The sequence below is a fragment of the Ictidomys tridecemlineatus genome, chromosome 2 (genome assembly GCF_052094955.1).
Source record: "Ictidomys tridecemlineatus isolate mIctTri1 chromosome 2, mIctTri1.hap1, whole genome shotgun sequence".
NCBI classification, from domain to species: domain Eukaryota; kingdom Metazoa; phylum Chordata; class Mammalia; order Rodentia; family Sciuridae; genus Ictidomys; species Ictidomys tridecemlineatus.
This window is the reverse complement of record NC_135478.1, coordinates 127,151,309-127,171,634: the sequence shown is the minus strand read 5'-3', so window position 1 is coordinate 127,171,634 and position 20,326 is coordinate 127,151,309. Positions and strand designations below refer to the sequence as shown.

The 20,326-nt window shown below is 41.1% G+C and overlaps 1 protein-coding gene across 7 annotated transcripts in view; it reads left to right on the top strand.

Annotated features, from left to right (window-relative positions):
• Window positions 1–20,326, top strand: part of Ikzf1 (IKAROS family zinc finger 1) — a 96,969-nt gene that overhangs the window by 8,601 nt on the left and 68,042 nt on the right. For 6 of the 7 annotated variants that reach the window (XM_040291938.2, XM_078039753.1, XM_078039752.1 and 3 more), the window contains exons 2-3: window positions 5,118–5,171; window positions 11,924–12,043. In XM_040291938.2, coding sequence (XP_040147872.1) covers window positions 5,132–5,171; window positions 11,924–12,043 — 160 coding nt within the window. In that variant the 5' untranslated portion in view covers window positions 5,118–5,131. Of the gene's footprint in view, window positions 1–5,117; window positions 5,172–11,923; window positions 12,044–20,326 lie in introns of those variants that run through there. The other variant, XM_040291941.2, reaches the window with a different exon arrangement.

Here is a 20,326-nt window from a genome sequence, read left to right as displayed (position 1 = left end):
TGTCCACCCCGCCCCATCCCTCTCCCTTCAAAACAAGCATCATTAAGTGTTTAAGGAAATAACCCCGCAAAGTAACTCTAGTGCAGCTTTTATTTGTTGGGGAGTAAGAAAAACTAGGAGCATATATTGGACTAAATAACTAGAACTTAACTAATACAGTAGAAATTCCAAGATAAAGTTTGGCTTGATTTCAAAGTATTACATGCAATATGTTTATTTCTGGTAAAATATAAGTAGCATCCATTCCTCATCTATCAGATATTTGAATGTTTTGACCACTGCACGGGTCAAAGTTCTCAGTGAGCAGAAGTGCTAGAGGGAAGACATCTCCATCACATGTCCACAGGTTCCAACCTCAGCTCTGTTTTTTATTAGACAGATAACCTTGGGCAGGCTGTATCTGTTTTACCTCAGTTTTCTCTTCTGTAAAATGGAAATGATATGGATCCTTTGGGATTGATTGTAAATGTTAAAGACACATTTAACAAATAGGAATCCGAACTCTAAGCTGGACACTGGTTTAGGGCTTCCCAATAGAATGGTGGGCAAGACAGAGGATGTTCCTGTGAGGCTTAACAGTTTACCTCTCAATGCAAGACATTTAATACATTGCCTGAACAAAGCTAGATAGCACTAGCATCCATTTCTGCTTTATTCTGTCATACACAAGGCAAGAAATATAATGAAACATCACTGTGCAAGAATTACCTGTACAGTATCAGGGATGAGAAGGAGGCACTTGCTTAGAAAACAAAAAAGCACAAGGAAATTGTTTAAATCTCAGAGAGCGTTTTTTAAGGCATGTGATAAGTACTGCATGCTACCAGCGAATGGGCTAATTTTGACGGACCCTCAGTATTTCCTTCAGGAAGTGTGGCATGACCCACACTTGGTAGTTCTTTAATAGCTTGAAAAGGAAGAAAGTTGTAATCTTCACAGGAGTCTGGATTTTCCTTCTAAATTCATTAATCCAGACTCAGCATATGAGAATTCTGCAACAGGCCCTGTGTTTCAAAGAAAGTCCGGGGAGGGAGGTGCTCACTGGAGGAAGCTGAAGGACATTTGGAAGCTGCTCCCCTGTGGCCCTGCAAGCTTGCATGCTTAGGGAACTCTGGTTGTGTCCTTCCCTGGGCTGCTTGGGTTAGAAATGGGGCAACTCCAAGGAAGACAGGCCCATCTCCTCACCTGGAAGCAGCAACTGCCCAGGGCTGTTGGATGCTTCTCTCCCGTAGCCAGCCAGGTTCCAGCCCAGACTCTGTGTGGAAGGAGGAAAGGCAAGGTGCAGGAGGTGGTTTCAGGAAAGGCTCCTGGTCCCGCATGTGTCTGCAGAGACAGTGAGTCTGTACTTCCCTGCCTGGAGTCCATTCTTACTTCTTTTGCTCCTGTTCTCTAAAGTTGATGATACATTGACTCCTTTGAATGAAACAGGACAGTAAGATTTTTTCGTCCTTGTTTGATCAGAAGGAGAGAGACAGAGGAAGGAAAAAAGAGGTAGACAGGGGAGAGAGTAACTGGGAGACAGAGAGAGGGAGAGATGGGAGGAGAAGGAGATGAAGGAGACACAGGAAAGGCAAAGAGATTTGGAGAGATGGTGGATTCTAACAGAAGCTTCACTGTCAGTTCCCCTACAGGGTCAGCCCTGAACAGCCTCTGTCACATTGGCCTAAACTTATCTCTGCATCTATTTCCCCTTGTGCAAGATTCAGAACTGCTTGCTCCAAAGAAACAATAAAAGCATTCATGGTTATATGAATTGCACAGGTAAAAAAGTTAGTGTACTGATATTGCTGGGTTTTCTATTGATTTGGTTAGCTTTTGCCTGGAATTGTTTGGGTTTCCCAAGCAAAGTAGAAAATCACAGAATGTTTTTGTGAAATAATTCCTTCTGGCATCTCCCTTTATAGACCTAATGGTCTTGATTTTTCATTTTGGTGAAACTTTGTGAAAACACACCAAAAATTTGTTTTTGTGATTAACTCCATTCACTGAATCAGCTCCTTTTTTAGTTGAGGCCAATCCCATTTTCTGTTTGACACTTGCATTCCTTCCACGTGGGATCAGAGGGGCTAACTTGGTGCTTTATAAACTAGATGCAAAGCCTAGGTGGGACTCATGGTTACGAGGGGATGGGTTGGGATTTAAGTACCCTTCAAATCACTGTTTTTATCATCCTAAGTGATGCACATTTAGAGTGAGGGGAGTTTGGAGAAGCTTGTTAAGTCAATACTGTGAAGTGAGACATGTCATCCACAGAAGTCACTGGCCCTATACAGACTGGCTCCTGGGCCCCAGCTCAGAAATTATTAAGAATTTCTACACAGGGCATGAACAGACATTACACCAAGGGACCCTCTGAGCATGGGCCCCTGAGTACCTGCACTGGTCACAAGTCCATGAAGTCCCCAATGCCAGAGAAGGTTTGGCTGAAAGTGTGCATGAAAATTGAAGTGTGGTGGATTGTATCACAAAGATCCACATTACCAGGGTGGGACGTGGTTCTAGAGCTTTAATGACAAAGCACAGAGATAGAGCTTCAGGTTCCTCACATGCACCACTGTCCCCAGGGTTCTCACTAAATTCGCTCTAGGTGGTGTTCTCTGCAGCTTCACCTTCCCCTCTCCCCCCAGTTCCCTCCAAGAGACATCTGCATTCTCTTTGTGATATGACTGTCTGGAGTAGGGGTTACCACAGGGCAGGGTCTGACTGGGGACCAGCCACAGGGCAGATGGTGGAGATTCTGGCTTGTAATATATTTACACATCTTGCCACCTGAACGATCAGGCCAATGTGTCCAGTGGAACACAGTGTCCAGCAATTCTGCCCCAGACAGCACATCTAGAGGGTCATCCACCATCTCTTGGCAGGTGTTTTCTCCTTTGGTGCTTGGGTGGGGCAGCCTTTAGCCAGGCTTTTGGAAACATTTTCATCTTTTAATGAGAACTAGCTTGAGTACAATAATAGGTTTTAATCAATTGTTAAATAAATCAATTGAGTGGCCATGGACCTTAAAAATAATGATGGCAATGATGCATATTGGTTAAATAAAAAGATGTGTATTAAATGAAAAATATTTTGAAATAGTACATTTGGAATACAAATGTCCTTTCTTTTTAAAAGAGCACAGAAACACATGGAAAAAAAATCATTAGTTTTAAGTGGTGGGAATTAAAAGCATTGTCTCCGTTTTTTTCTTTTTTTCTTTTTTAAGTTGTCAAAACCTCTATCTGTCATGTAGCAAAAAATTCAAAGTAGGCATTCCAGAAATTTTGTTCAAGTCATTGTTCCAATAAGATTTGACTTCTGTAGGCTTCACTCAGCAATGCTGGGACAGTTGGGAAGGGGTTTGTTACATACCACCATAATTAAGTCCTTAGTTCTCATGTGAGTGCTATACATAAAGTACTAAGATTGTTCTCAGTTGAGTCTCATTTTTTTATTATGATAATGTTTGGACTGTTTCAGAAGAATCGTAGGATATTGCTTTTTTACTGTAAAAGTTCAGGCAGTGCTAGGCACATGGGTTTTCTGTGGTTGGCTCTAGGTCTGCTTTGTCCTGTATCAGTTGCTGGTGACCCTCACTCTGGGACTGGAGCACACGTGGGATATAGGGTCTTTTTCTCTTCTCTGGCTCAGGCAGTTCTCCTAAGCCATGCACCCGCCTTGAAAGTTCACAGCACACTAAGACCAGTTCAGTGCCTTTCAAAAATAGACAAAACCTTTCCCCATACAGGAAAAAGGAACTGTCATTTATGTCCTCTTTGTGACTAATACTGATATTCCTGAAATTGAGAATACATATTCCACCTGTGCCATTAAAGATTTTAAAGATGTAAAGCTATATAAGGTTATATGTATAACACATGTAACTATAATACGTAAAATTTTAAATATCTTCCCACACACTATTCAGCCTAACAGAGAGAGGATAAGGACCCTGAATCTTCCATCAGTTTCCAGATCTCTGCTGAAAACAGGCTTCAGCTCACATCCACACATCTGAACCCAAGAGACAGAGATAGCAAAGAAAAAACGGGGGTGAGGGCTGGTTTAGAGTCAACAAATAGCTTCAGTTTGCTAGTTAGTGAGGGATCTCTTCCAAAGGCTTTCTAAGCATAATGAGCAGACTTTGTTGAGGTCACTTGCTGCTGGCCACAGATTTCTTATCAACAGAGCTACCAGATGTCATATATTATGGGTGCCAGAGAGTTGCAGGCCAGGAGCCCAAGTGCAAAGCACAGCACTCCCCTAACTTCTACCCCACTGATATTGGGTCCCTTCCCATTTGTAGTGCCTCACAGTGCAGCCTGTGGTACATTCCCTGTGGCCACTATAGGGCAGCATCTCTCGTGTTTGTATTTGTAAATTTAAACCGATCTGAGAAGCCAGCCCCCTGTCAGCAAAACAGGAAGGTTTGGGCCCTCTCCTGGCTTGCACTGCCGTCACTTCTCCCTGTATAAGAGTGCTTGCTGGTAGAGTTTGAGGGCCAGGTCTGAGGAAGAGTGAGGGACAAGGACAGCAGTGCCTGCGTTGCCCATCTGCCAGGCTGGAGGTGTATTCATTATTGATGGAGGTAGTGCAGTTGCTGCTCAGATATGCAGCCTTGCCTGGGTAAATGAGACATTCTTCAGCAAATTGCTTCGTTTTTTGATTGCTGATTGTACGCGTGTCACCAAGCTGACTCAAGGTTCATCGATGCATGCTCAGTAAATTAGAAAGAACATAACTATGGATCAGCCAAGAGAATGAATTCTGTGCCTACAATGACCCAGGGCCATTTAATTTTCTGCTTAATTTTGTTGCAGTCAGTTTGCATTTTGGGTTATTATGCAGTAGGAAATTAACAATAAATAACAAATTTGGTCCTCCTGTGCTTGTAATGATATTTTTATAAATCTTTGTAATGCTGTTTTTAAAAGGATCAAGGTCTGTGCCAGTCAGATACTCCAGCAAGTATGTGAGGAGGAAAATGCATTATTCTTGCTAGATAACCTTGTTGTTAAATAGCATAAGGGTTCTTTATCTCTCTCTCCCCCTCTCTTTTTCTCTCTGTCTCTTTCTCACACACACATATTAGTATTTTTGCTTTCAACTAAAAAATCCCTTCCTCTCTTTCTCAGATAACCTGAAGACAATGGATGCTGATGAGGGTCAAGACATGTCCCAAGTTTCAGGTGAGACCTTATGGGATACCTGTATAGCCAGGAGTCAAGGCATCTGCAATGCTCATGGGGAGGCAGAGGGGCTGTTCTGCAAAAGACAAGACCAAGCTGGAATTTGTGTCTGTTTACTTCAACTTTAACAAATGACCCCAGTTTGAGAACCTGAACAGGGGAAAAAAAAAAACCCATAACATAATTAATTTAAGTGTTAAATCTATAGTAAGTTGGAAATAATTAAATATATGTTGCAATTCTAGGAGAAACAGTTGCATTTGGGTCCACCCTAGAACCTAAGGACATGCCAAAGATAGTATTTAAAATAAAGGGAGGGAGGGGGGAGATAGAAAAGAGGAGGAAAATAACTTGAAAAACCTAATAGTGTAGCCCAGATCAGATTATTTGAATATTTGGTAAGTATAGAAATAACATGGATCCATTTTAAATTATATCTTTTCAAAACATTCTGGGCATAGCTCTTGTCATCTTAGGAAGCCCAAAAAGTGGAGAAGTCACTAATGGAGACCTTAAGGGTGGGTCACAGACTGTCCTATGCAGCACCACTGAGGATGGGCCACTAGCCAGCATAGCAAGACCTGTACAGTTCCCAAATAGATAACACAGGAAGTCCATTTGTCTGGCACTGTACCTGGACAGTACTAGGAAGTAGTAGAAGCTTCCTGGACTTTGGAGTTTTCAGTATTTTATGTTTTAGAACTTCACAGGCTTATTACCAATCCAGGAAAACAGGCCTTCATGTCACACTGGTCAGTCAATGCCATGGGGTCCTTGGCTAAACTGCCCCCTCCTGTTTTGAAGTTTTTATTGAATTTTGAATTTTAGTCTAAGTCAGTGTTTCTATCGGACATCTACAAGGTGCCTCCCTGTCCCATGGCTGCTTACTGGAGAATGTGCAGAAGGTATTCAGGTGCCATCAAACTGGAGACAGAATTATGGCAAGTCACAGGTGTCTCCCTCCTCTACTCTGCCATCTCCACCTTTTCCCTTGTAACATTTTGGACATAAACTCCCCAAGATGCAAAAAAAAAAAAAAAAAAAAAAAGCCAACTTTTAAAATGTGGCCTTCAGATGCTTTGTATACAACTGGAACAAGTAAAAATTGGTCTACAAGTGCATCATTATCTGCACAAGCTAAAATTTTATGTATTCTACAATTTAGCAACTTCTCTTTAAGAAATTTACCTTGGGAATAGACTCTCACAAGTATAAAGAATATTTAAGCATATTTTTGTAGCATTGTTATAAATACTTAAAATCTATGGTGTATCCATGCACTCTTACATAAAAGCTCTTAAAAATGAGGAGGATATGAATATACATGTATAGAAAGAAGTCTGAAAATATTATGAAAATGAAAAGGCATGTGAAGTATGATCCCATTATTTACAAAAACCACAAATTTTACACACACATACACACTTTTTCTATATGCTTACGTATATGTTTATGGAAATTCTGGAGTGGTATTTATTAAGCTGGACTCCCTCTTAGAAGATGGGTGTTGGAAGGAAAGGGGTGAGTTAGTTATGGTATAAGTATACACACTTAGCCAAACAGAAGTTGACATGTTACTGAATCATCCCCTTTTTCATAAAAAGTCAAATGTCAGCAGTTTCTTAGGATTCCATCCGAATACTTGAAAAATAGCAAGATACTTACTATCTGCCTTTTTTAAAACCACTTGCTTCTTCTTTTTTTTTTTTGGCTATATCCTAAAATTGTGGACCACGTCCTCAGTATCTTACAGATAGTAGGTGCTCAATAAATGTTTACTGACTTGAATCCATGTAAATTAGGAAAATGTTATTGGTAGGCTTGGAGGAGAGTATGCCTAAAGCAAGCTTTCCTTTCCTTTAGGGTACATCTCACTAAGTTTTTGGGTAACATTTTTGTTGTCTTGTTCTTTCTCAGAATTCTTTCCAAATATTTAGTATGCATATGCATTATGTTTTTCATTTGGTTTCTGAAGAAAGAGTCAGTCTGGAAGAGTGAAGGATGTTGAGAGACCTATCCTAGCATGCATCTCTGGCTCCAACTGTGGTACCCAAGGCTTTGCCTCCTGGATCACTGTACATCTGTAACAGGAAAGATGGAAACAGTAACAGTAAATCTGTAACAGTTGGTCTTTAAAGTTCCACAGATTATTATAACCCTAACTATGTATTGAATATATTCTTTTCTTTTAAAGATTTTTTTTAGTTGTAGATGGACATGATACCTTTATTTTATTTATTTATTTTTATGTGTTGCTGAAGATTGAACCCAGTTACTCACACATGTGAGGCAAGCGCTCTACCACTGAGCCACAACCCAAGGCCCTGTATTGGATATATCCTTATAGATCTTTTTAATGTGTTTGTTGAAACATGGACATAAACACACCCTGTAAATATACAGAATCTGATTAGGGAAAGGAAGCTTATATATATTGAAATAGAAATGGAAATATTTATCTAGTTAATCATAGTAAATCACATTGATTAAACACCTTACATTAACCAAAAGCTGTCCTAAATAAGAGATTCCTCATTTTATCTTACCAGGACCTACTGAAAGAGATACAGTTAGCATCTCCAAATTATAGGTAGCTGAGACTCAGAGAGTTTAAATGACTGACAAGAAAACCCAATATCCCTATGGGGTAATGACTCAGGGGCATGAGCCTCACCTGAGCCCCAGAGCACAAACGCCTCTACTCATCTATGGAGCTGGGTTTCTATGTTCTCAGCTTTTATTTACCCCAGGGTTTATCTTCTATCATGTAATTATATATTTTAAAAACTTGTGGGGCTGGGATTGTGGCTCAGTGGCCAAGTGCTTGCCTAGCATGTGTGAGGCATTGGGTTCAATTCTCAGCACCATATATAAATAAATAAAGGTTCATTGACAACTAAAAAAAAATATTTCAAAAAAAAACTTGTGCATTTGGGAGCAGGGCGGAGTTCACAGAATTTTGCTGGGTAAATTATAATTTGAGAAATCATTGCTTTCAGCTGATAAGCAAATGATACAATTTCTCATCTAATTGGCCCACAAAAACTTCTCATAGGCAATGCTTCATTTGACACATAAGCAATACATAAACTAAATATAAGTTCGTATATTGATAATTTAGCTAGAAGTTTCTTTAATTTTTCCAAGTGAAGTTTTATCACCTTTTCTAAATTATTATGACTGTTAATACTTGCTGTCTTGCTGGCTGCATCTTTGAGGTAGCCTGTCAGTGTGCATGCACTGCAGGAAAAGAGGGGAGCTGATTATTATACCTGTTGTGTGTTTCTGTAGTATGTTACAGGTTACCAAATAATATCATAAGCTTATTTTAACATATTAGACTTCATATTCATCATTTTTATTTTTGTCTTCACTACAACCCTATGAACTAGGCCAAAGTAATGTTTTTAGCTTCCTTTTACACTTAGGGTAAGAGTTTTTAAGATGTGACCCAGCTCATGTTCCCATCAGTCTTCCAGACTGGTGAAACCAGAACTGTTTTCCAGGTCCACAGTCTCCTTATCACCCCATGTTCATATTTGGGGATGTGTTGACTTGATTTAACACATCATTTTCTAAATCTTTTGTCATCTTTATATGGTCTTGTATTTGAATGGTTAACTGGGCAAATGTCTTGAAAGTCAACATGTAAAACGAATTTGCCATCATGAAAGTTGTCATGAAGCCATAAATTTTTCTCCTGGAGATCTTCCAGCAGTAAAAGAATCCAAGGGTTCCTGGGTACAGAGGCTTACCTGAGGGATTAATGTCTCCACAACGGTGACTCACACTGGGGAGCTTTTAGGCAAATCAGATGATCTCTTAAAAACCATCCCTGAGTTAAGTGGAGGCAAGGCTGAATTAAGACCAAGCTCTTGGAGGGCATGTGAATATATCCAACTTTGCTCCTTCTGGCTCTGCCTTTTTGCATGATGCCCCTGGCGCACTGAGACAGGTTTTTTTATCCTCCCTTTTCTCCATGTGGTTTCTTCTGCATAGGGAGTTCCTATTGATCATTCTAAATCACGGTATTTTAGAATCATGATCCCTACTGTTTTCATTACTCCTTTCTGCCCCCATGCAGGAAAAAAATAAAAGTACTAAGATAACAAGGTCAGGGACACTGGAGAGCTGGCATTTCAGTGCAGAAACTTAAGACAGATGTAAGTTTTAAGAAGCACATTTATTATTATGAACATGCTCCACAAGCTGTAGTTGGTATTGTTCCCTAACAGGTAGATCCCTTAAATTTTTAAAAGAGTAATATTAGAGAGTTTTTTTTTAAGATGCATTTTAGCATGAATTGAGCAAAAAGTATGACATTCCTTCATTGGCTAAGTCACAATTCTTTATCATTGTCCCTTGGCTCTTGGGTGCTCTAGCACCTACACGGGCCCAGAGGGTCATAAAAGACACTAAATTTATAGGGAAGATCATATAAAAAGATAAGTCCAAAGGTTGTTTCTTAGCCTCCACCCCCATTCCACAATGATGACACCTGATGAATCCTAGAGATGAAAATGTATGCCTGGCTGGCCTTGTACACTTTAAATCATTGGCCAGGGACAACACTGTCTAATCCTTTAGGGGGTCTTTGAAATGGAAAGCTGGGGCCTCTGAGGGTCCATCTGCCCCACCCTGAAGTGTCCATACTTATATAGACCTATTTTATATATTAAAGATCTGTATGAGATTATGGTGCTATTCTTACCAAAAAAATAAATAAAATTCCTTTTACCACCTTCCTAAAGTCCTTAGAGTTTGAAAACCATTATTCTAGGTCACCATCTTAGGAAAATAAAAGTAGTCAGAGGGTTCATATCCCTCCCACATTTTCCTATTCAGAGTTTTTTTTCTCATTTATGAAAGAGGTGAAGAAACCAACACTAAGACATCTAACTATGGTTACTTTTGAGGCCTTCTGTTTAGGGCAAAGAAAATAGTACTGACTTACTGCACATGTCCAAGGCTTTTGCGTAACCTGAGCACTTTGAATCAATTTATCTCTGGCCTTTTGTTTTTCTTTGGGAAATTCTTCTACTCCTACCCTATCTTTAACTATTCATCTTGTATTGGCTATCCAAATATACCCAATAATGCTCTTTCTGAAAATATGCCAATTGCACTAATTACAGCTAAGCTGGAATATTAAATTGTGATGTCTGTTTCCTAGAGAATGCAGTATTATTCCCCAAAGTATATCCTTGGTGCCTGTGCAGGTTCTATTTTAAAGATTCCAGTAAAAGTTGTTTCATATATTGGGAATGATTTTACTGGTCTTGCCAGTCCCCTAAAATTAATTCTTGTAGGAGGTTGTTTACTCAAATCTACAAGGAAATTTTACACCATATCTAGTCATGTTTTCTAGAAATTTTAACATTTGATTTGTCATTTACATGATTTTGTAAAAGTCTGGGTTTTCTATGTGGGAAGCTCACATTGCCTGTAAAATCTGGTGGCCAGCTCAGCAAGCATACAACCCCAATCTGTTGTTTTTCTATTGGACTTCCTTTAGGATATTCATCCAAACTGATCTTCTGCAAGCAGCTGTAATAGGTTAGTTTGCATCTGCTTTGGTCCTTCTCTGCCATGTCTTGGGTATAATCTATGCCTTATAACTGGAGTTTAAGTTAGCTCTGAAAGGGTAGAAGCTATAGGAGTTTCAATCTCCATGGGAAGAGAGCATTTTTTAAACCGGTTATGCCTTCCCAATGTTGGATTCCTCAGAACGGGAAAGAGTTCCCCATTCCTAGAGGGTTTGGCTAAACTTAATTCTAATCAAAATAAAGGTGATATCCTATAAAGCCCAATTTCATCTGGCAAATCATACTTCGTGAAGTGTGAAGAACCTTTGTGTTTTCATGAATTATATTTTATTCCTATTTCAAAGTGAAGTTTCATTGATAGATTTTTTTTTTTTCCGCATGCAGGGAGGGACTTGTTGCTCCATTAGGCACGGAGCCCTTCCATCCCTCTCCAGGCATCTTCTGCCTACCAGGTTAAGTTGGGCAGCTGTCAAAAGAGGTCATGACTCTTGAAAAGAAAGTAAACAAACCCAGGATGCATGGGTCTGAGCAGGATCCTAGCATGAGGGTGGGTGGGGCAGGCTTGTGGGGAATGAAAAGGGAACCACTTTATTGGGGGAAAGCTTCATCAAAACATGTGAAGAACTTTAAAAATGTAGATGCCTTTGAACCCAGTCAGAAAACTTCTGGAGATTTACACGGTGGTAATTATTAGGGATATGTACAAAGACTGGCTAGTAGGTATTCATCGGTGTTGTTTAATAATCAAAAAGGATGGGAAGCAATGTAAGTTCAAAGTTAGAAAAAGGATCTAAATAAATCCTGAAGTACCCATTATATACAAAACTGTAGAGGTATGGCCCTTGGTATGGAATTACGTGCATAAGAATGTCTAAGAGCTAGTTCATTTTGAAGAAACAAAATATATCACCCCGTATTATGTATGTATGTGTGCATACATACCCATTCTGTAACTTTAATAGTGGAAATCTTGAGTTTCTATTTTTGTTTTTCCTTTTTGAATCTTTGTTTACACGTTTGTTTTGTGTTTGGGTTGAGGGGACAAAATGATATTCTTTTTTAGAAAGAAAAAAATTATTTTATAGGGAAACACTCAATCCAGTTACCACCTCCTTATGCCACCCTCTCAAGCCACCAAGGGGAAGCCCAGGCACCCTGCTGGTAACAGCCACAGCCAGACACTCAAGCTCCTACTTATCTCCTCAGGGAAGGAGAGTCCCCCAGTAAGTGACACTCCGGATGATGGTGACGAGCCCATGCCTGTCCCTGAAGACCTTTCCACTACCTCTGGAGGACAGCAGAATTCCAAGAGTGAAAGAGGAGTGGGTAAGTCGGGTTGTCCTGGTATCCTGCAGGCTGTCACCTGCTCTGTTTCTGTGAAACCTCCGTCTCTCTATGTCCTTCCAAGACAACGATTGAGAGATATGAGTCTTTTTCTTCACTGTTTTCCCTCAGCCATCATGTTAAGGAAAAGTGGTGCAGAGATTGGCAGGATGGGGTCCTTTGGTATGAAGGAGGATGAACCCTTACAGGCCAGTATGGCCTTAAGACCCACATGTCAGCAAAATAGCAGAGGTGAGGGTCACCCTGCCATGGGATATGTCTCCATCACGCTCCTCTGTTCTTGATGCACTTTCAGGAATATTAAATTTTATTGGTTGTAGATAGTGAAAATTATATATTTTATGTGTTATAACCATAGGGCTGTTTTCTCTGGAGCTTTGGATTAGAAGGAGTCTCATCTGGCCATTTTATTTTATCCTTCTAATCTCTAGTTCTTATGTGGCATATTTAACTGGAAATAGGAAGTGACAGATGGGAATTTTTTTTAATGTTAAAGGAAAAAATCTAGATTATCTAAGTTAGCAAACATTTACATACATTTTCCCTAAAGGGATGGGTATAGAACCTTCTGAAATCACTTTACTAGTTAACTTATACATGCTACTGTTCATGTTTCGAAAACTTTGTCCTCCTTTTCTCATTACAAGAAGACAGAGGCCCAGAGAAATTCAGTGAACTCACCAACGTCAAATGGTGGAGTCAGAATTAAACTCATTGTCTGACTCAAAGATTAGTTTTCACTCTACTATACCATGTTCTCATGAGCTAATGAGTCATTAGTTCCCTAGAATAGTAATTTTTCTTTTTTGAAAAAAAGATAAATCTGTGATATAAGAGCACCTACTTATACAAAATCATGTCATGAAGGTACAAAGATACAGAAGTCAGGGAGGCTGGATGGATATATCTTAGCTCCATAAGCCCTCACTGCATGTCTTTCTAGAGGACATCCTGACACAACAACTGAGAAACTTCCTGTATGTTTTCATGGGTCCTAGAAACAAAGTTTACTTTGGGTATAATGACTGTCTTTTAATTTAGCTGTACCTTCTGGCTCAAGTAAATAAGGATAGTGGCTAAAATCATATGGTGTAGATGAACGCAGAGAATGAGTACATTTATAAATTCTTTTCTCCCTTTTAGTAAATGGCTACTCTTGTGTGGGAAGGTAGATGGGAAGAGAAATTTAACACCTGTCCATCATTCCTCTGTTCTTCGAAGACAGCCACATACATCATTTCAAAATTTCCCCGAGTTGAGACTCAGATGATCACACAGTTTTTTAATGGATGTTCTTATTTTTAAGATTACCTTTGATTTACTGTAAGTGATACTGGTGTTCCCATAGACTTTCAAAACACATTTATGTAAGTTGAAAGGTTAATTTAAATAAAAACATTAAGACACTGATGGTACATATACACAGTAAAAATTTACATTAGTGACATATGAATAACTAATGTGGGGTTGCCCCAGGATTTTCTCATTGGTTTAGTCCCTGAAGCACCCAGTGCAATGGGAGTAAGTGTTCTTCCCACTTACTCTGAGCATAAACCAAAATGCTCATCATGCCTGAGATGCTCATATAGCCAAACAAGGGGCTTAGGAACCAGGAACCAAAATTATCCATTGACCACGCAATATACTGTGAGCCCAGTCATCTGAGTTAGGAGCTGGCTCTGGGTCTTTATGGAGAAAGCCGTAGACTCAACCCTGAAATCTCTGTAGCTATTGTGGAGCCGCCACGATGCCCTCAGAGCCCTTGCAGTGTGGGCATCCTTTGGGGAACTGAAAGTCAGGCTGATTCCTGGAGAGTAGAGACAAGCATGCAATTCACTTGGGATAGATAAATAAATCATTATTATAAATACCTGCAAAATAGCCTGGTGATGTCTCCCTTGGGAACTTTGCACTGAGGGGAATTGCCTCTGGGTGAGGATCTCCCAGCCTCAGTTGGAACTGCTGGCTGGCTGCCAGGGTGGTGTTCCCTTCATGCAGAGTCCAGTGCTCAGCCCCAGATTTAACTAGTGCAAGCATTTGCCTGGAGTTGGGGTGGGCTTGTCACTTCCTGGGGGCTCGTCACTTCTTGGGGGCACATCTCAGTGCCCCCTTGTCATGTGTGACTTGATTTTTAGGCCAGTTTTCCTTTCAGGATGAAGTTTAGAAAGCAGGAATTTCAGAGTTGTGAGATTGAAAGACCCTGGAAAACCTCTTTGCTGGGTTAGAGAGTAGCCGTTGACCTCCCTCTGTGGATAGGCAGGAAGAGCTGTTTGATGTGGGCCCGGGGATATCTGCAGCATAGAGGTCCTTGTGGGCTACTGGAGGCCAAGGAGTGATTCTTCAGAGCCAGGAAGCAAAGGCTGCAAAAGCTCAGAAGTTTCATGCCAAACACCAGACAGCAGAGGTGTGGGCACAGGAAGTAGGAGTGAGAGGACCCAGAAGACCCACCCATAGAAACAGACGTCAGGAGAAACCATGCTACGAGACGACCACATTTAGAGAGTGTCCTGTGTGATTCTTTAAGTAAATGAGCTAGCGTTAGTATGTGATCATAAGTTGTTTGTAAGGTAATTTGTAGTGTGTAGCATTAAATAAAAGGAGTATGTAGGAAACAATATGAAGTGTTAGGGAAAATTCATAGATTCAAGGAAATACATTTGATGCTATATTTCATCAAATTATAAAATGGAAGTGGGTCATTAGAACAAAGGTATATAAAAAACAGACCCAGGAAACTAGAAGCATTCCCTCACTGAGACAAAAGTGTAAGGTAGGCAGTAGGAAAGGGTACATAAAAGGAGTGGTAGCCTGGCAGAGAATGTGTCTTAGAGGGGACAAGCCAGAACCCTTCTTGTGACTCAGGGCAGGTTTTCCTCTCTGAGCCTCAGGTTTTTTTTTGGTTTTTTTTGGTTTTTTTTTATTGTTGTTGTTCCAGGGACTCTAGACCACTGAGCTGCATTCTCTGCCCTTTTCATATATATATATATATATATATATATATATATATATATATATATATACATATATATATATATATATATATTTTTTTTTTTTTTTGAGACAGGGTCTCACTTAAGTTGCTGAGGCTGACTTGGAACTTGAAATCCTCCTGCCTCAGCCTCCTGAGATGCTTGGATTACAGGCACTTGCCACCACTCCCAGCGCAGTTCCTCATTTTAAGGAACAGTAGCAACTAAACTTGGGTCCCAGAGTGACTTTGTTGGTTCCATGGAAACTCTGTCGACTTGTTGAAAACAGTATAGCAAAGACATAAAGTTAGAAGAAGAAAAAAAAGACCAGAAAAGATGCAGCTTGTGCAGAGCAGAAGTCTTACAGATTAATAAGAAGGGTGGAGGGAGCCCCCTGTAGCTTTAGTTGAGAAAAGGGAAAGAGAGCTGATAACTTTGCAGACCCAAGGATAGAAGAGAAATTTATTAGTTTAGAAAACTAATTCGTAAAATATGCAAAGTGAAGAGAAGAGAGGAAGGAGTTAGAAGGAAGGAGTACGGGAGAGATGAAGGGTACTGGCCGTGAGATCCAGGATACAGTCAGGGAGGATCAGTGAGATGGTCAAAGATGGGAAAACGCTTGGTCATAATGGATGGCAAGGGTGTCTTTTCTAGAAAGAGGCAAGGCATGCTTTTGAAAAGCTATGAGTCTTTATTGCCAGAGACTTCATTCAGTTTTAGAAGAATCCAATCATCAACAAGAACAGACCAGAACAATAAAAGAATTGCTGGGAAATGGTAGAAATCAACCTCCTGCTGAGGAGGTGGGAGGTTATATTGGTTGGTGGGTTGGTCCCAGGACAAGAAGAATAACAGTGCCATACCTCATTGCTTCATCCAGCATTGCAGGGACACTCTAGGTCCACATATAAATATGGGAAACCAGGTGATGGCCTTAAGTCAGAGCAAGATGCGAGCCCTTAGTTGGCCACCATTTTCTTCCAGGTCTGAATAAGAGGAAATAACGGATTTAAAGCGCAACTTGAAGAATTTTCAGTTAGAGTCAGAGAAGAACTTTCTGGCAAGGAGAGATTTAGTCATCAGAACATCTCCTTAATGAGACTGTAGCTTTTTCTTCTGAAGTGGTCTCTTTAAAAAGGAGAAAACTCTCAGCTCTCTGAAGTGGTTGTGTCTGAAACAGTTTGAAGCCGAGAAAGCACTCAGTGACCTCTTAAGGCAACCCCAAATTTATTCAAGCAGCCAGAGCACCAATATTAAAGAAGTGAAAAATCGATGGAGATTTACTCTGAGAGGTCTTGACCAGGAGCTCTTAAGAAACTTTCCCTTAGGAATTATGTCAGGATTAATATCTAGAGAGCAGACGGGTGTTTTGTATTTAATAAAACTAAAGACATGATTTTCTTTGTTTACTCAACCATAGTTTCATACCTTCTTCTTTACAGCCTGAATTCTTGCCTTTTCCTTCCTTCCATGTTTCCATGTCCTTGGATTCTCTTTGACAAGTACCCATGATGCCCCTCTGACTGGCAGAGCTGGGAACTGTGCCACAGGACTGGCCGTGCGGGAGGAGGACCCCCAGCCCCACCCTGCCTCTTGCCTGCACCTGAGTGCAGACCAGGGCCAGGAGTTTTGATAGGCTACGGCACAAGGAACACGAAGGGCCAGAGCACAGAGATTTGAGGCTAAAAACAGGATGACCACCCCTGAGGAGGATGCCATGCAGATTTAGGGTTTAGAGTCGAATTCGAGGAAGAATTTAGGGGCAGAAGCACAGGAGTGCTCTAGAGCTGAATTAGAACCATGATTTAAGGGGGATGGGCACGGAGCTAGCTCAGCCAAAGAACTGAGACAATATGGCTTCAGTACAACTTGGCACATGGACTGGTCATCTCGACAGTCTTGTGCAGGACTTGCTCCAAGGTAGAAGGAACTGTGTGAGTCTGGATGTGGAGAGAGAAAGCATTTCTACATATTCCTATCACATTCTAGAATGTGCTCCTTTGGTTCGGAGCACCTGAATGGCCTCCCACCATTGTGAGGAGTTGGCCCTTGTTTCCTCAGTGGTTCATTGCAGGACAGGTTCTTTGCCCTGTAGTTCACATCTCCCAGTGGATATTCAGAAGCACATGGCTCTGAGAGAGAAACTGCATCAGCACAACTTTGGTCCACCATGTTGAATACTCTGACCAGGGTTTGTTTGATTCATCCTAGCAAAATTGAAAAACAAACCAAAAAAGATAGGAAAAAAATCCAAATCCACCCCACTCCATCCCCAGAATCCAGGAAAAAAAAAATGAGTATGTGTGAAATCATAAATCTGCCTTTAAAAAAAAAAATTCTCTGTTGAAGTAAAAAACCCTCAACTCAGCCATGAATTTTAGGTCTGACGTGGGAATTGTTGGATTTGTATATAGTTTAATTAGTCGTCCTGGTGCCATATCTGTCCTTCATCTTGAAGTGTTAGGCAGGAAACCAGAGCAGTGCTGGGGGTTGGGGGTGGGGGACAGTCATCTCCAGGCCTGCGGAGGGAAGAGAGGCTGGAGACAGGTTTTCACCCTGGGAAGAGAGCAGCGGGCTCCGGTCTTGCTGGAGATTGGGCAGCAGGGTTTTGAGTACGGATGTGAGCCTGCTTATCTAATCGGCAGCTAGAGGAAGTTGTTTTTATCTGTGAAATGCATCTCTTCTGAACCGATAAACCCAATTTTAGCTGGGGAGAAATATTATCTCGCAGAATCTGAGCAGTAGCTGCAGCGGAGCTTAAGCATGTTCAAATGTGAAACAAGTCCCAAGCCGGGAGTGTTTGCCCACCCCAGGTAGCTGTTTGGTTGCTGTTGTTTTCCTTTCTTTGAGGAAAACTCAAAGCATGTCATTTGGATGCCTATTCACCTTCCTTGTGTTGGTTCCTTGCCCCCTCTTCAGAGTTGAATGATTGTGCAGTGGTTTTGATGGGGCAAATTTAAAAATCTGTATTATTCAGCTTGCAATTTACTGCCTCTGTCTTGGGCCTGCCTCATGAAGACATCAGTATTGTTACTATGGACATTTCTACCCAGGTGGCAATCTGCCTCATTTATAAATTGCCCCAAATGTTCAATAACAGCAATAGAAAAATTATCCCCCCACTCTCTTTCCATATCTGGCCAGAGAGGCTATTCTGTGACAGGTGATTCCTTCCCACTTCAAAATAAACTTAAAATTACAAACTTTCTGCATTGCCTTCCTGTTTTTTATACCCCTAATTTGTCATTCAGTGGAAAAGGTTTGGGAGTTATGAGGATCCTCACAGAACTCACTAACAGTTTTGGGACACGAAAATTTAGATTTTATGTTGTGTCAGTTACCATCTTGTGCTAGGTTTTGGTGTAGATAGGTGAGACCAGGCAGCAGAGGTTTAAGAATGTTCCTTGGCGAAAACTGAAACTGACTTGTGTATGTCTCCATGTGTATTTATATTAATGTGTGCATGGGGTTCATGTGTTCATGTGTATATATATGTGATAGATATATGTGGGTATCCATGTTGGTGTACGGTATGTGTCTGTGGCATGTGTTGTATATATACGTGTATATGTGTATATGGGGTATGCATATGTGGTGTGTTGTGGTCTGTGTGTGGTACACATGTGTTGTGTGTGTATGTGATATGTATATGTGGGTAGTGTTTGGGGGTGTGTGTGCATGTGGTATATGTATGTATGTGGTGTGTAGTGTGTTTGTGGTGTGTTGTGGTAGTGTGTGGGTGGTGTGTATGTTAATATGTGGTATGTGTAGTGGCATGTGTATATATAGGGGTGTGTGGCATATATATGTGTGTGGTATGTGTGGTGTATGTATATGTGGAAGGTGTGGCATATATGTTTGTGTGGTGTGTATTTGTGTACGTGTGTGTAATGTGTATGTATATGTGGCATATATATGTGTGTGTGATATATATACATGTGGTGTATATGTGTATATGGTGTGTGGGGTATGTATTTATATGGGGTAGAGTATCTATCTATCTATCTATCTATCTATCTATCTATCTATCTATATGTTTGTGTGGTGTGTGGGTAGGGATATGGGAGTGTGGGGTGTATGTTGTACTTGTTAAAAGACCACAGCTCTTCTCTTGTTCACTCTCTGCCTGGGAGCTTTGCAGATAGTCAGGGCCCCTGGCTCTGTGTGTCTTAGTTCATTAGTCCTGGCAGTGACTTTGTGTCCTTTTCGCACCTGTGAGAGCTGGGGAGTCACCTCAACCCTGAATGTGATATGCGTAAGGTATGCCCTGGGGTGTAGCACAACGTAGATGTTCATCTGACTGCCAATGTTGATCTTGTCCCTGTTTTCAACATGGTGTGCTCCATGTCTTTGGGACTGTGTAGAACTGTCCCCAAGGGACCCTGTTAGCAGGTGACTCGGGACGAAAGTACTGGCACATTGAGCCCAATGTGAGACGCAAGGTTCCTAGTCATAGGACAGAGGGCAACAAATCTCAGGCTGGGCAGACCTAGAGGTTCCCTGAAAAAAACCAGCAAGCTTCACATCTGGATCTGCACCGGGAACCACTGAGATACAAAGAGTTGAACCAGGCCCCTCCTGGCCCTGGCGGGGAAGGAGGGAGAGCGAGTGTGCTGATGGAGGGACATGCAAAGAACACAGGCTCACACTTTGAGCTAGTTGCTTCCTGCACATAAAAGCCAACCGTGTCCCCACTTCCTTGTGTTAAATTTAGTGGCCACAAAGCCCTAAAAGTTCTCCAGTGTTTGACCCAAAGCAGAGTTCCTACTGAGTGAGGTGCTGCCCTGCCCCCTTCCACCCCCTTCCCTGCTGAATTCACTTTAAGATTATGGAAATACCATGTAGATCAGCTTTGTGCTTTGTTTGAATTTTAGTTTCCTCTGACCCTCCAGAAATGAGTGAATTCCTACCAATCACAGCATTATTTTCTGAGCCCTTTGCTGGGCCAGGTGGATGCACCTGCCCTTTAGACCTGCAGTTTAAAGACTAGAAAATGGCTAATGCAAAACCAAACTCATAAGAATTTAAGAGTGTTTTCTTCAGGAACGTGGGCTGGAAGGTGGGCAGGAATGTGGGGTGAAGGATTGGAGAAGACTGAAGTTTGAACAGTGGCATGAAAGTGAATTATGTTTTGACTTTAGGAAAGGTGGGGGAAAAGGCGGAAGGAACCAAAGTCGACAAAGGAGTAGAGGTGCAAAAGGCTTCTGTAGCTTGTGCTGGGATGAGAAGAATGGAGTTCAGAAGGGGACCCTCCAAATGTTTTGATGTGGGAAATAACCCCAGCAGATCTGTGTGT